This window comes from Tupaia chinensis, unplaced genomic scaffold, assembly GCF_000334495.1.
Source record: "Tupaia chinensis unplaced genomic scaffold, TupChi_1.0 Scaffold000528_1, whole genome shotgun sequence".
Lineage (NCBI taxonomy): Eukaryota > Metazoa > Chordata > Mammalia > Scandentia > Tupaiidae > Tupaia > Tupaia belangeri.
Genome location: NW_006160041.1, coordinates 323136 through 340337, shown reverse-complemented (window position 1 = coordinate 340337; position 17202 = coordinate 323136). Strand labels below are relative to the sequence as shown.

General features: G+C 40.2%; 1 protein-coding gene across 17 annotated transcripts in view; it reads right to left on the bottom strand.

Annotated features, from left to right (window-relative positions):
- The window catches only part of TTLL5 (tubulin tyrosine ligase like 5), a 330457-nt gene that overhangs the window by 306732 nt on the left and 6523 nt on the right, over window positions 1-17202 (bottom strand). For all 17 annotated transcript variants that reach the window (XR_003550803.1, XM_027775153.1, XM_006157045.3 and 14 more), the window contains one exon: window positions 13085-13191. Coding sequence is in view for 16 of the 17 variants with exons in the window: in XM_027775153.1 (XP_027630954.1) it covers window positions 13085-13191 (107 nt within the window). In the remaining variant the exon portion in view is untranslated. The remainder of the gene's footprint in view (window positions 1-13084; window positions 13192-17202) is intronic.

Sequence of the window (17202 nt, the reverse complement as noted above, 5' to 3'; positions counted from 1 at the left end):
AGTCTAAAATCTCACCTAAACTTATGAGCTCAAGATATCCTAGATCTTATCATCTAAATTAGATATAGGTGAGACTCAAGGTATGGTCCATTCCAGGGCAAAACTGTTCTTCAGCTGTGGACTTGTGAAACAGAAACAGTTATGTGCTTCCAAAATACAATAATGGTATAGGCACAGAAGACCAGCTGTAGACATTCTGGCTCAAAAGGGGAGAAAACTGAAGGGGAAAAAGGAGTCACAAGTGTCAAGTAATTTCAAAACCTAACCTGGCAAAATCTAGTAGGTTTCAAGGCCTTAGAAGCTAATGTTCTGTGATTCACAGGTTTGTTCTCTGGGCTTGAGGCTCCATGCCTGTCACCCTTTTTTTCATAAAAGCTAGCATTTCTGTAACTGACCAATTTTATCAGCTTGTTTCTTGCCTATAGAATATGGGGGTGTCCAACAGCCTTCTTTGATTTCCTCCGGCTGTCCCTTTCAGTCCAGGCTGGCAGTGTTTTTGCTGGTCTAACACTCTAGAGCTTGTGGGTGGGTCTGTTATACAAAAGGTTCCTCCACAGATCTTTCCTAGAAAATTCCACTCTAGGTTCAGCTAAAATGACTGAGGGGAATCTCTGAGTTGCAAACTTAATCTCTTCCAATAGCCTTTTGTATGACCCTAAATACTCTGAACTTTAAACCTACCTGAGGTATTAGCTAAAGGTTGTTGTCCTGCTAGGTCCCTGGCTTTTTTTTAAACCTGCTTTTCTGACAGTGAGTCTCTTAATTTTGGCACTTTTGCAATTTCTGAGTTAGCTGAGAATTTCCCAAATCATCAAGACTTGGTTTCTTTTCACTTAACAGTTCCCCCCTCATCTAGCTGTTTCTACTCGCATTTTACTATAAGCAGTGTAAGAAGTAACCAGGCTGCAGGACCAGCAGATGGTGTAATGGATATGTCACTGAACTCCCATATAGTCAACTGCAGTTTGAGTCTTGGACCCAGTGGCTTAAACTCACACAGAGTACGTGCCCAAGATCCCAAGAAGAGAAAGGAGGAGAAGGGATTGAGGTGTGGCCATCCCCCCTGGGGGGTGATTTCTCGCTTTCTGTCTCTAGGTCTCTCTCTGCTCTCTGTCTTTCTGGAGAGTGCCTGTGCACTATAGCAAAAAAAAAAAAAAAAAACAAAGGAAAAAACAGACTGCATGTACACTTTGCTTAGAAAGATCATCAGTTAAATGTCCAATTTAATCACTTCCTAGTTCTGCTTTCTACATAACAGAAAGGCATAATTCTGCTAAGTTTTTTTTTGCTACTATACAACAAGGAACCCCCTTTTTCCTATTCAGTAACATGCAGCTCTCTTCCTCATAGGGAGAGTCATAGGCATTCCAAGACTTTTCCATTCTGCTTCTCAAAATTCTTCTGGCCTCTGTCTAGTGTCCAAATATAAAACCACTTGTACATTTTTAGGTACAGTTTTCTCTCAGTATCCACAGTGGATTGGTTCTTGAACCCTCACCAGTGCAGATATTAAAGTCCATGAATACTCAAGTCTCCTACATAAAAAGCCATAGTATTTACATATAACCTATGCACATCCTCCTGTATACTTTAAATCATCTCTAGGTTACTTACAATAGCCTAATATAATGTAAATGCTATGTAAATAGTTATTATACTATATTTAGAGAACAATAACAAGGGGGAAAAAAGCCTATATGTTTAGTTCAGACACAAACTTCATAGGCGTAACTACACAGTACACACTAGCAACATCATTTACTCAATCCATGGTTGGTTGAACCCACAGATATGAGGACTAGGAGAGACGGCAAATGATAAGAGAAAAAATATGTCTCTAGAGCCAAACTGCCAAATCTGATTCTACTACACACTACCTATAATATTCAATAAATTATTTAGTCTACCCCCAATGTCCTTGCCTGTAAATGGGGGTTGATAATTACGGTACTTACTTCCCAGGGTAGTTGTAAGCACTAAGTCACTTTTTTTTTTTTTCCACTACTACTGGGGATTTTAAACTCACATGCATACTTTTATTTATGCAACTTTTTACTTTTTTACAATATAAATGTGATTTTTACTGTAGAACACCAACTGTTCTAAAGCTTTTCATGTATTAAAAAAAAAAGGTTCATGGAAAATGGTTTGTTTGTTTGTTTGTTTTTTTTTTTGAGAGAGAATTTTGCTATAGGGTGCATGCACTTGCCAGAAGACAGACAGACAGACAGAAAGCAAAAAATCAGGGGATGGCCACACCAGCAATCCCTTCTCCTCTCGAGATTTTGGGCATGCATGCATACGTGCCTGGTGTGAGTTTAAGCTGCTGGGTCCAAGACTCGAACCACAGTTGACTACATGAGAGTCCAGTGATGTAACCATTGCACCATCTGCTGATCCCAGAAAATGTGTTTTATATGCATGGATTTCAATTATTTTGCACCAAAATAAATTCATACTTTAATTACCGTCTCCCATACGTATTTTGAAGTTGCCTTGCATAGTTTATATAGCAAGCTAAAAAATTAAAATACTATTACTCTTTCTCCTACTCTTTCTAATACAGAAGAAAAAATGCAATCACGCACTCACTGGAAGAACTGAGTCATGATTTGCACACAGTAAGCAGTGACAAATCACTTCCAATCCCTATCACCTAACTACTACTCAACTCATATACTGAACACACTCTAAAAGAGAAACAAAAACAAAAAACAATCAAAGGAAAAATGGAATGACAAAAAGCAATCACTACTGCTGGGGATTTTAAACTCACATGCATGGTCTGTGTCCAACAGTCCTCTGTATCCAACAATGCTGGTCAATAGTATATTTTAGACTAGAAGTTATAAACTGATGACCAAGGATCAGGATCCAGATTACAGACATGGTCTGCTTGTCACCCGTAGTACTTAAAAAAAAACTGAGTTGGTTAGTTGCTAAACTAGAAGAATCCATATAAAAATCTACATTTCTGGACTTCTCTTGAAAAATCTTAACAACCTTGGTATGATGTTTAATTTTTTTGTGTCAACTTGATGGGCCACAGGATGCCCAGATGTCTGGTTAAACACGATTTCTGCATGTGTGTACAGGTGTCTCCAAAGAAATTAGCATTTAAATTTGTGGACTAAGTAAAGCAGATTACTCTTGCCAGTTTGGGTTGGCATGATCCAACCCATCAAGGACCTGAACAGGACAAAAAGGTGGTTGTACCTATTCTCTGAATGACTGTTTGAACTGGGACACAGATATTCTCTGCCTTTAGAACAGCTAGTTCTCAGGCCTTCAAACACAGACTGGGCTCTTTACTATTGGCTCTTGAGCTCTTGGGTCTTCAATCTATAGCACTGGCTTTTTTGGGTCTCTAGCCTGCAGGAGGCAGATCACAGGACTTTTCAGCTTCCACAACTGTGTGAACCAAGAGCTGTTAATAAATCTCAATTCTAGTGTCTCCTGCCCTTAATCTCTCCTATCCCCACCATCCTATTGGTTCCTTTTCACTGAAGAACTCTTAACTAATATAACTGGGCTCTCTCCCATGACAAGAGTCTGTATTCACAAGGGGTATTGTTCTATAGTGTTTTATCTTCTGATAAAGATACCCAGACTTCATCTGGCTTTGGCATTAGGGGCTTCACAGGAATCAAAATTACAAACTGAACCTAGCCAAATGCCCATGAAAGAACTACCTTATCCCACATTTTCTTCCATATACAAAGAAGAGGCAGGGCATGGTGCTCCTTGACTACTAGCAAACTGACAAATACCCTATTTTTGAGCCTCCAAACAAGTACCTCATCAATTCCACCAAGAGACTATAAAATTTTTTCTTTGCTGACCACTCACGTGTGTCCCAGAAGGCAATCTGAAGTACTAGAACACCTGGTAAGTTTCAGATTTGACAGCAGGAGAACAAATGATAACAAGGAACTGATAATCTGTCAGCACAGAAATATCTAGAGAGTAGTGAAGTGTCCTAAGAGATTCGGACAAAACTTCATGAGAAACCAGAATGAAGACAAAACTGACATTTTTGACTTGTAAAATACAAAAACAACCCCACTCAATGGCAACTTAGTGCTACTACTATCGATCTGCTACTATCAGAAAATTAGCTCTGTGTCTGCACTGTGCAATTGGCTAGTCACTAGCCATACCTTTTAAGTGTTCATAAGTTAAAATGTGACCAGTGAAACAAAAAAAATAGGAACTTTTAATTTTACTTTACTATAATCAATTTAAAATCTTATATTTGACTTGGTTATTAGAAAATCTTTTAGAAACAACTTGAGTATAGGAACTTACTTTCACAATTATAACTTATGAAATGTAAGTAGAGATCAACCACTTCCAGTGAGGGGCCAGAAGGTAGTCTGGTGGTTAAGCACTGGCTCCCACATGGCTGACCATAGTTCAAAGACTTAAAAACCCTGAGAGGACAACAGAGAAGTGACTGTGGCATGGCCATCCCCCAGAGAGGGTAGGTTTCTCACTTTCCCTCTCTGTGTCTCTCTCTGTTGAGCATGTGCCCTATGGAAAAAAAAAAAAAAAAACAATAAAAAAATTTAATTTTACCTGTTTCTTTTTACTTTTTAAATACTACTACTATAAAATTTTAATTACTCGGGAACCAGCAGTTAGTGTAATGGCTATATCACTGGACTCCCACATAGTCGACCGTGGTTCACGTCCCGGACCCGGTGGCTTAAAACTCACGCCAGGCGCATGTGCGTGCATGCCCAAGATCCCAAGAGGAGAATGGAGGAGAAGGGATTGCGGCGTGGTCATCCCCCTGGGGAGTGATTTCTTGCTTTCTGTCTCTATGTCTTTCTCTGTCTGTCTGGCAAGCGCACGCGCCCCATAGCAAAAAACCTCTCTAAAAAAAATAAAATAAAATAAAATAAAAATTTAATAACAAATAGAGTGTGTACGATGCTTCTATCACTAGTCTATACAAATATAAACTTATTAAACAGACACATTTAGAGCTAATTATAAAATGATGCTTCATTCTAAGAAAAGTTTAAGCTTAAAATATTCCTGTTGTCTCTAAAATACAACTCCATTTACATGTTTAAAGTACATACTGTTTGAGGAAAAAAGCAAAGTTACATGGAGGAAAAAGCTATATTCATAGAACATCTCACAAGTAAAGCATGAGAAATCATATTGTACCAAACATAATCAACAGCAAATTCAATGAAACATTTAATAGGAAAAAGTGAGTTGGTATCTGACACTATGGGATCAACAAAAGATAACTAATGTCCCAGAAATACTCTTCTCAAGGGGATTTAACCACAGGCTTATGATCTGAGCAGATCTATGTCAGCTATTTAAGAGAACCAAAAAAAAAAAAAAAAAAAGTTATAAACCAAGAGAATTTAACAACTCCGAAAACAACCAAAAAAAAAAAAAAAAAGTTATAGACCAAGAGTATTTAACAACTCAGAAAACAGAGGCAGCCTCTAGCAAAAGTCATTCAACTAGTTCTTGACATAAAGGAAGCAGAAGAAAACTATTAAACCTCAAGCAACTGGAGAAGACACAGAAAATTAAAAAACACAGAATTCAAGAAAAGTTTAGTAGCTTTTTTAAATGTCAATAATGTATAAACAAAAGAAAAAAAGACTTAAGAGTTCCAAAAATTGAATTGTTTAAAGAGTGGGATGCTTGTTATATTGATAGAAATTATATTTTCCAATAAACATTTGTAAATTATATTTTCCAATATCCTAAAAAAAATACGGCTCTGCATGCTGACATAGAATATATAGGTTATTTTTGTGATAAGAAAACCAAAAGCAATGTGTTTTGGGGTAATTATTTATTTCTATTGTTTTCACCCACTTTTGACATTTTAGCTTGAATTATATTTAGAGGGAGTTTCTCAGCAAAGGATCTTCACTTACATAGACTTCAGAGAACATGAATGAACCATGTTCCTTTAAGTGGTAACCTAGCAACTTACTGAGAGGATTAGAACACTAGGACCCTTGTGGAGCAAGGAAGATTCAACCCTCAGAAGCAGAGGCAGGTGCTCAGTCCTCTGAACTCTTGGTTTATAACAGGGCAGTGACAGATCTTAAATTCATTTAAAAGTAGACCAGACCCTATGCAACAAGTAAAGTAACCTGCAGAATTTTTGAGTATCAACCCTGTGCCAGACATTAAAAAATTTCATTTAATCCTCAAAACACCTGCAAGGTATATATTATCTTCACTTACTAATAGTGATTCCTTTTTTTTTAAGGTTTTTGCCATATGGAGTGTATACTCGCTAGAGAGACAGAGAGAAGGAAAGACAGAAATTAACTCCCAAAGGGGGAATAGCCACACCACAGTTCCTTCTTCTCCAGTCTCTTCTTGGGATTTTGACCACACATGCAAGTGGCATGATTTTCAAGCTACCCGGTCCATGACTCCAAGCATGGTTGGCCATGTGGGAGTCCTGTGCCTTAACATCACACCACCTACTGGCCCCATCTTACTAATAATAAAATTAGTTAAGAGAGCTTAAATGACCTGCATAAGAGTTACAGCCAGTAAATGCCAAAACTAGGATTTGAACCAATTATTGAGATCACAAATGTAGTCTTTCCATTACACAACATGACAATTCTGATCCACACCATTATAACCTCTCAAGAGAGGTAGAGACTAATCCCAGAACTCAGATCTACTTAAAATCTATGAAAAGCAGAGATAAATGAAATCAGAATAGAAAAACTACAGAGAAAGTAAGCAAAAAGAAAATTTTTTGAGAGGTTTTCGCTATAGGGTGTGTGCGCTCTCCAAAAAGAGAGACAGAGAGATAGAAAGCGAGAAATGATTGCCCAGGGCGGATGGCCATGCTGCAATCCCTTCTCCTCCATTCTCCTCTTGGGATCTTGTGCACGCATGCACACGCACCCAGCGTGAGCTTAAGCCACTGGGTCCAGGACTTGAACCACGGTCGACTACATGGGAGTCCAGTGACATAGCCATTATGCTAACTGCTGGTCCCGAAAGTAAGCAAAATTAAAAGTCGGTTCATTTAAAAAACAAACAAACAAACAAAAAACAAACAGGTTTTTACTATAGAGTATTTGTGCTCACTAGAGAGACAGAGACAGAAAGTGAGAAATCACCACCCAGGGAGGATGGCCACACTGCAATCTCTTTTTCTCCATTCTCCTCTTGGGATTTTGGGCACATACACACACATGCATGGCATGAGTTTTAAGCCTCCAAGGCAACATAATCATTACACACCATCCACTGGTTCCAAAAGTTGATCCTTTAAAATGATCAACGAAGGACCAGGTGGTAGCACAGTGGTAATAAAACTGGAACCAAATAGAAAAGGTCTGGGATTCATGTGCTGGCACCTCTCTGAGCACACCAGGTGCACACACATGTGCCCATGGTCCAGGAAGGTTGAGAACAAGAGTGGATCATGGCATGAAGAGCCTGTTGGGAACACCTGTCTTTCTCTCTCACTCTTTCTCTAGCTCTGTTTTGGAAGACATAAATAAACCTTAAGAAAAAAAAAAGAGAAGAAAAAGAAAAAGGATCCGCAAAATTGACAAAACTTCAGCTACAATAAGAAAAGAAACACTCAAATTAGTAAAATCAGAAATTAAAGTGGGAATATTACTTCTGACCTTACAGAAATAATAAGGATTATAAAGGCATGCTATGAACAATCATAGGTGAACAACTCAGAGAAGTTAAATAAAATGAACAAATACCCAGAAATATACAAACTACCAAAACCAACTAAAACAAAACAAAACAAAACAAAAAAAATGAACAGACCTATGAGGAGCAGCTGAATCAGTAATCAAAAGCTAAGCAACACTGAAGAGCCTAAGACTGGATGGCTACACTAGTGACTTCTACCAGACATTCAAAGAACAAACACTGGGACCAGCAGTTAGTGTAATGGCTATGTCGCTGGACTCCCATGTAGTCAACCATGATTCGAGTCCCGGACCTGGTGGCTTATACTCACACTGGGCGCATGTGCGTGCGTGCCCAAGATCCTGAGAAGAGAATGGAGGAGAATGGATCGCAGCGTGGCCATCCTCCCTGAGGGGTGATTTTTTGCTTTCTGTCTCTCTGTCTCTCTTTGTCTTTCTGATGAGCGCACACGCCCTATAGCAAAAGCCTCTCAAAAAAAAAACAAAAAAAGAAGAAAAGAAAGAAAGAACGAACAAACACCAATCCTTCAAAGAACTCTTCCAAAGAAGAGAAGGGTACTCATTCTAGACCAGAATTACCCCAGTACGAAAGCCAGACAAAGGCATCATAAGAAAAGAAAACTAAGAATGATAATCTTCAAAAATATAGACAAAAACTCTTCAACAAATCTAGCAGCATAATAAAAGCTGTAAATACCATGACTGAGTGTGGGTCAATATATACAAAGTCAGTCAATGCAATACTTAGATCACATTAATAGAATGAAGAAAAATATATCATTTCAACTGAGTGACAAAAATCACATACCTTTTGGGAACCAGCAGTTAGCATAATGCCTATGTCGCTGGACTCCCAAGTAGTCGACCGCAGTTCGCTTCCCGGACCGGGTGGCTTAAAACTCACGCCGGGCATGTGTGCGTGCGTGCCCAAGATCCCGAGAGGAGAATGGAGAGGAAGGGATTGCGGCGTGACCATTCCCCCTGGGGGGTGATTTCTCGCTTTCTGTCTCTATGCCTCTCTCTGTCTGTCTGGTGAGCGCATGCACCCTATAGCAAAAAATCTCTCCAAAATAAATAAATAAATAAATAATTTTTTAAAAAATCAAATACATTTCACGATAAAAATACATAATAAATTAAGAATAGAAGGGAACTCCTTCAACATGATAAAGGACATTCATGAAAACCTACCCCAAACAATATACACAGTGAAAGATGAGTCCAGACAATCAAGAATAAGAAAAAGATTCCCTATTTCAACATTCTATTCAATACTTCAGTGGAAGTTCCAGCCAGAGCAATTAGGCGAGGAAAGTATCTAAAAGAGCCAGCCCACAACCTAGTGTTTAAGAGAGCTGGTCCCATAAGGCAGACCACATGGTTCAGAGTTCAGACCTAGCAGCTGGAGAAACACACTGGCACATATGTATGAGCGCCAAAAATTTCAAATGGAAGGGGAAGTGAGGAGAAGGGATTGCAAGATGACCAGTTCCCACTAGGAGTACTTTCTCCCTCTGTCTCTGTCTCTGTCTCTCTGTCTCTCTCTCTCTCTCCCCTTCATTCTCTCTGTGTCTCTGGTGAGCTCATGCACCCTCTGGCAAATTAAAAAAATAAATAAATAAATAACAGATGAGAAAGGAAGAAGTAAAAATATCTCTATTTGCAGATGGCACAGTTTTGTATGTAGACAATCTTTTTTTTTATGTAGACGATCTTAAGGAATACACACACACTTATTAGAGCTAATATATGACTTCAGCAAGGTTTCAGCATACAAGAATCAATATATGAAACTCAACTGTATTTCCATATAAATCAGCAAGTAACAATGAAGGACCCAAAAACAAAACTGAGAAAACAATTCTATTTACAATAGCATCCAAAGGGATGAAATATTTACAAATAAATTTAACCAAGGAATTATTAGACTTGTGCACTAAAAATTACAAAACATTGCTGAAAAAACCTGAAGACCAGGAACCAGCAGTTAGCGTAATGGCCATGTCGCTGGATTCCCACGTAGTCGACCCCGGTTCACATCCCGGACCCGGTGGCTTAAAACTCACGCCAGGCACGTGTGCGTGCGTGCCCAAGATCCCGAGAGGAGAATGGAGGAGAAGGGATTGCAGCATGACCATCCCTCCTGGGGGGTGATTTCTCACTTTCTGTCTCTATGTCTCTCTCTGTCTGGCTGGCGAGCGCACGCGCCCTATAGCAAAAACCTCTCCAAAAAAAAAAAAAAAAACTGAAGACCTAAATAATTATAAAGACATCCCATGTTCATTGATTGTTAGACTCAACACCGGCTGCAATACTTTCAAGTGATTACGAATTGAACGCACTCCATAACAGCAGCCCAAAAGCCATTCTTGCTGAAATGGAAAAACTGATCTGAAAGTTCATATGAGATTGGGAACCAGCAGTTAGCATAATGGCTATGTCGCTGGACTCCCACATAGTTGACAGCGGTTTGCGTCCCAGACCCGGTTGCTTAAAACTCATGCCGGGCACATGTGCGTGCGTGCCCAAGATCCCGGGAGGAGAATGGAGGAGAAGGGACTGCGGCATGACCATCCCCCCAGGGGGTGATTTCTCACTTTCTGTCTCTATGTCTCTGTCTGTCTGGTGAATGCACGCGCCCTACAGCGAAAATCTCTCCAAAAGAAAAAAAAAAATTCATGGGACCAGCAGTTAGCGTAATGGCTATGTCACTGGACTCCCACATAGTTGACTGCGGTTCGCGTCCCGGACCCAGTGGCTTAAAACTCATGCTGGGCGTGTGTGCGTGCGTGCCCAAGATCCCGAGAGGAAAACGGAGAAGGGATTGCAGCGTGGCCATACCCCCTGCGGGGTGATTTCTCGCTTTCTATCTCTCTGTCTCTCTCTCTCTGTCTGGCGAGCACATGCACCCTATAGCAAAAACCTCTAAAAAAAAAAAAAATTCATATGAGATTGCAGGGGACCCTGATAAACCAAAACAATCTTAAAAATGTAAGGAACAATGTTCAAAGATTCACACTTCCTGGGACCAGCAATTAGCATAATGGCTATGTCGCTGGACTCCCACATAGTTGACTGCGGTTCGCGTCCCGGACCCGGTGGCTTAAAACTCATGCTGGGCGTGTGTGCGTGCGTGCCCAAGATCCCGAGAGGAGAATGGAGGAGAAGGGACTGCGGCATGACCATCCCCCCTGGGGGGTGATTTCTCGCTTTCTATCTCTCTGTCTCTCTCTCTCTGTCTGGCGAGCACATGCACCCTATAGCAAAAACCTCTCAAAAAAAAAAAAAAAGATTCACACTTCCTGATTTCAAAATTTTAAACAAAGGTACATTAATCCAAACAGTATGGTAATAGCATGAGGTTAAATTGTACAGACTATTAAAGAAATATTAAAGAGTCTAGAAACAAACCATACATCTATGCTGAGATTTTTTTGGACAGGTTTTCGCTATAGGGTGTGTGTACTCACCAGACAGACAGAGAGAGACATAGAGACAGAAAGCGAGAAATCACCCCCCAGGGGGGATGGTCATGCCGCAATCCCTTCTCCTCCATTCTCCTCTCGGGATCTTGGGCACGCACGCACACGCGCCCGGCGTGAGTTTTAAGCCACCGGGTCCGGGACGCAAACTGCAGTCGACTACGTGGGAGTCCAGCAACATAGCCATTACGCTAACTGCTGGTTCCCCCTATGCTGAGGTTTTCAACAATAGTGTCAAGACCATTCACTGGGAAAAGGACAGTCTCTTTAACTGAATTGTGCTTAGACGACAGGATACCTATATGCAAAGAATGAAGATGAACCCTCACCTAACACTACATAAAAAATTCAACTCAAAAATAGATCAAATAGTATTTAACTCTAAATATAAGCAGTGAAACTATACAACATTTAGAGGAAAATACAAGGATCATGACCTTGGGTTAGACCATTATTCCTTGGGTATTACCATCAAGAACATAAACAACACAAGAAAAAACAAGAGCCAGCAGATGGTGTAGCAGTTATATCTCTGGACTCCCACATGGTCAACCAAAGTTGGAGTCCCAGTGGCTTGAAACTCATGCCAGGTGCATTTGTATGCATGCTCAAGATCCCAGGAGGAGAATGGAGAAGGGACTGCAGAGTGGCCACAGTGATTTCTTACTTTTCCTCTTACCATCTCTGTCTTTCTCTCTCTCTAGTGAGCACACACACCCTAAGGCAAAAACTTCTTAAAAAAAAAAAAAGAAAGAAAGAAAGAAAAAATAGATAAGCTGGACATCATGAAAACTAAAAACTTTGTTCATAAAAGAGTACTATCTCTTGAAAAAACAATCTCTTGAAAAGGGGGGAAAAATTGGGTTAGATATGATAAGGGTCTAATATTCAGAATGTACAGAACTCTTAGAACTCGACAACAACAAAAAGGCCAATTTTAAAAATGGGCAGAGGCTTTGAATAGACTTTTCTCTCAAGAAGATATACAAATGACCAGAGAGCACATGAAAAGATGCTCAATGTCATTAGTCAACAAGGAAATGCAGATTTAGGCCACAATGAGACACCACTTGACACTCGTTACTATCGCTATAATATAAAAAACTGAAAATAACAAATGTTAATTAAGATGTAGAGAAACCGGGACTTCTATACATTGTGGGTGAGAATACAAAATGATACAGTCACTGAGGGAAACAGTTTGACAGTTCCTTAATAAAGAGCATAATATTACCATACATGCTACCATTCCATTCCTGAGTAATACCCAACAGAACTAAAAACAGTTGTTCAAACAAAACCTTGCCCATAAATGTTCACAGCAGCACTACCCACAATAACCAAAAGGTAGAAACACAAATGTTCATCTATTGATGAATGGATAAACAAGAATGTGATTATTTATACAATAAAATATTATTCAACTATAAAAAAGGAATGAAGGATTGATACAGGCTCCAACATGAATGAACCTTGAAAACACTGTATTAAATGAAAGAGGACAGACACAAAGGCTACACGTTGTATTCCCTTTATATGAAATATCCAGAATAGGCAAATTCAGAGAGAGAGAAATAGTCTAGTGACTGTCAGGGACCATGTCATGGGGATGGAAAGTGACAGCTTAATGGGTATAAGCTTTACTACGAGTGATAAAAAGTGTTCTGGAACTAAACAGTGGTGATCACTGCACAACACTATGAGTACTCTAAATGCAAATTATTTTATGCTCCAAAGTGGTAAATTCTGTTATGTGTAAATTTAAAAAAAAGATATTTGTATATATAATTCTGAAAGGAAATTCTTAGGAAAAACATATGTGGAAAACATTCTAAGAAATATAATCTTTCGAATCTAAGACAAAATTGTCAATGCCATGCCAGTTCTGCCCTCCATGCGAAGGGTTATACCCACCTCCTATTACTCTAATATTGTTGTCCTTTGTCAAAATAGCCTCAGCATGGAACACCAAAACTGGAATTCTCCTGCAGCCTCCAGTCCACATAATACATGGATGATCCCTACAACCATAACAGAAAAGCTTCATTAATTTAAAACTCAAAATATAAATTAACAGTGGAAGTATATATTACTATGGTTTATTGCTTAGCAATTTTCCCCTTCTTTCTGGAATGAGAACTCCAAATACTCTGTGGAAAATAACTAATCTCCCATTCTAAGCCATCGTTTGTTTAAGATGGACTCTCTCCCTGCTCCAGGGATGGGCCTCAACTAGTTTCAGCTAAGAGGGGCATTCCAGCACTGAGTTATAGCGAATAGTTTGGCGGGGGCGGGGGCGGGGGCGGCGTTGTAGGGGGAACACACACAAACCTACTGGAGCCTATGAATTTAAGGAGACAACAAATGGATCCCCTGAGAAAATAATGCTCCCTTCTTTTCTGTAGCAGCTATAGGTGATGGCTTTTCTTCGCCTTGATGGTACAGGATGAGAGTGAAAAATCTGGGGAACCAGCAGTTAGCGTAATGGCTATGTCGCTGGACTCCCACGTAGTCGACAGTGGTTCGTGTCCCGGACCCGGTGGCTTAAAACTCACGTCGGGCGTGTGTGCGTGCGTGCCCAAGATCCCGAGAGGAGAATGGAGGAGAAGGGATTGCGGCGTGACCATCCCCCCTGGGGGATGATTTCTCGCTTTCTGTCTCTATGTCTCTCTCTGTCTGTCTGGCGAGCGCACGCACCCTACAGTGAAAATCTCTCAAAAAAAAAAAAAAAAGAGAGTGAAAAATCTGGAATGCAACAGTCCTTTTATGATCTTTAGAGGAGAGCCTGAAGCTCTTAATGAGGAAGGACATCAGTAGAAGCCTGACTAGAAGGAGAGAAATGAGACCCCTGGGTAATAAAGTGGAGTTGCGAATTAAGTATTTCCTAAATATGAGTTAATAATTCTCTTTAGTATTTAGAATAATGTGATTTATGTTTTGATCCCTTCCATATATAAAAAATCCCAACTCATATTCACGATAATTTTTTTCTAAGGTTTTTGCCATAGGGCACATGTGCTCCCTGGAGAGAGACAGAGAGAGGGGAAGAGAAACCACTCCCTAGAGGGGATGATCACATTGCAATCCCTTCTCCTCGATTCTCCTAGGGCACGCACGAACATATGCCTAGTGTGATTTTCAAGCCATCAGGTCAGATTCAAACCATGATTGGCCATGTGGAAGTCCAGCATCATAATCACCATACCACCTGCTGGTCTCTTCATAATCATTTTTTAAAGTTTATTTCATTTTATTCATGACAGAGAGTGCAAGCATTTGCATGTGAGAAAGTGAGAGAAGAGGAAGACAGGGAGGGAACACCTTTGACAGGATCTCACCATACTGCAATCTCCTTTCCCTGCCCTCCAGCTCTTCAGGATCAGCACACATGCACACACTCTGGGTGCTTTCAATGCAGCCTGAGGATCCAACCCCACAGTAAACAATGTTGCTTCATTACATTTGAAATGTTCACTGGAACAAGACAGCAGGCAGATAATGCTTTCGTATGTAGAAGCTTCTCAATAGCCCTGCTAGAGTAGTTACAGAAGCCTGTTTCTGCATGTGTCTAAAGGCCACATATTTTCATCACGTTTTCAGACTGGCTGCTCTCCACACAGCACTACAGTCAATTTGCTACCAACATACCACCAGTCTTGGCCCATCATGATTTATGTACCCCTTTTATACCCTATAGTCTCTTTCAAGTCGATTTGATGACCCATCCTAATATTCTGAGCTAAGAATCTTAAACTAATACAAGTACTCCACTAAAATCACACATTTTAAAGAACTTGGGACCAGCAGTTGGTGTAATGGCTATGTTGCTGGATTCCCATGTAGTCAACTGCGGTTCGAGTCCCAGACCTAGTGGCTTAAACTCACATTGAGCCTATGTGCATGCATGCCCAAGATCCCAAGAGGAGAATGGAGAAGGGATTGTGACGTAGCCATCTTCCTGGGGAGTGATTTCTCGCTTTCTGTCTGTCTCTCTCTGTCTTTCTGGCAAGCGCACGCGCCCTATAGCAAAAACCTCTTCAAAAAAAAAGAACTTATGCTAAATGGGGCAACATAAATTTTCCTCCTGTATAAAGCACAGGCAGAAAGAGACTATTGATTTTTCCTAGTCTCAGGAAATAGTTTACCCAATCTTAAACAGATAGCTATTTACTCATAGATTTTTGGAAAACCTTCAACTTACTTAGGACAGGGAAGTGTGGAAGGGAAAAAAATGAAATGAACCAAGTCCCTACTATGTGCCAGGGATTAAACTAAGAACTTTTAAACTTAATCTTCTTGCCCACACCATGGACTGAAGAAAGTGCCTCAGAGACGTTAAGTGACTTGCCCAAGGTTAAATAAGAAAACATATTTGAACCCTGTGTCTAAGCTGTCTCTACCCTTTGCCCCCTTTGCCTCCTTAATCACATTTTAGAGAAGCTCTGTGTGTTGAACATCTTGAACTCAACTCTTTGGGAACTAAAACAACCAATTCCTTAAATAGAATATGATCTATTTAGCTAAGATTTACTCTGTTCTTAAAATCTCACATGACCACACCCCTTAACAAACCTCAAGGCCAAGTTTTAAAGATCTACACTTTAAATGCACAGGCAGGACCAGCAGTTGGTATAATGGCTTAATGGCTGTGTTGCTGGACTCCCATGTAGTTGACTGCGGTTCGAGTCCCAGACCCAGGGGCTTAAACTCATGTTGGGCATGTGTGCATGCATGCCCAAGATCCCAAGAGGAGAATGGATGTGAAGGGACTGCGGCATGGCCATGCCACACACACACACACACACACACACACACACACACACCACCACCACCACCACCGGTGTGCACACGTGCCCTATAGCAAAAACCTCTCCAAAAAAATAAAAAATAAATGCACAGGCTGCCATGAAGTAAGGGAGTCCTCAGACATTGGCTGAAACATCAAGAGCTTTCTAGTGAAGAGATCAAAGAACACCATACCTGGCTCATTTCCTGTTTTCTAGAAATGGAATGTGGATGCCTATTGCTCTTGTTCTTTGATTTGGGTGATAATGCCCATTTTAAACAACAGGATATTTTGTGGTTTGCTTGCTTTTTAATCTTAAACACCTGTAAAATGTGGGCACGTAAGGCCAGATGATTCCAATTAACTTTTCTAACTTTACTTTTTCTACTATATTTCTAAGTCAGAAGATAAGAGAAAACACAGGCAGCTTCGACTGTGAAGTCTTGGACAGAAACTCTGGAAACTATCCAAAATTCTCTGTCAAACTAGTACTAGCTACAAACTGGCACCACTGTGCCTGAGCATTTACTAACAATGGGCCACTGCTCTACGTTAAAAATGTGTCAGGAACACAATAAACAGATGCACTGCTTAAAAAAAGCCAAGGCCCTATGTATACTATCCGTGGAAAGCCAAATCTCTGGCTGTGGAAAACCAAATGACTCACACCCTATGGAAAGATAAAAGAGGGAGTAAACAGGGGCCAGTAGGTGGCATGGTGGCTAAGGCACTGGACTCCCACAAGACTGACCGTGGTTTGAGTCACGGCAAGATCTGGCAGCTTGAAAGGCACACTGAGCACACATGTGTGCATGCATGCCCAAAATCTCAAGAGAAGAATGGAGAAGAAGGGACTGCAACACAGCAGTCCACCTTGGGGAGGGATTTCTCACTTTCCCTCTCTCCATCTCTCTCTGGCGAACACATGCACCCTATGGCAAAAGCCTAAAATAAATAAAAATTATAAAACAAAAGAGTAAATAAATTATTAATTCAATAAGATTAACTGAAAAGACACATGATCCCACCAGGTGGTGTTGAAGGGAAAAAATCAAAATTACTAGAAAACCGATAATGGGGACTGTAAATTTTTCATTTACATTAGAGACTGGTAGATATTAAGAAAACCTGCTTTGGGAGGAGACATGAAAGAACAAATATTCTGAACGATTATTGAAGTAAATCAGTTCTATGGCTTTTTCTGTAAGCCTCAGTATGTTTTTTTTTTTTTTTTTTAAAGACAATT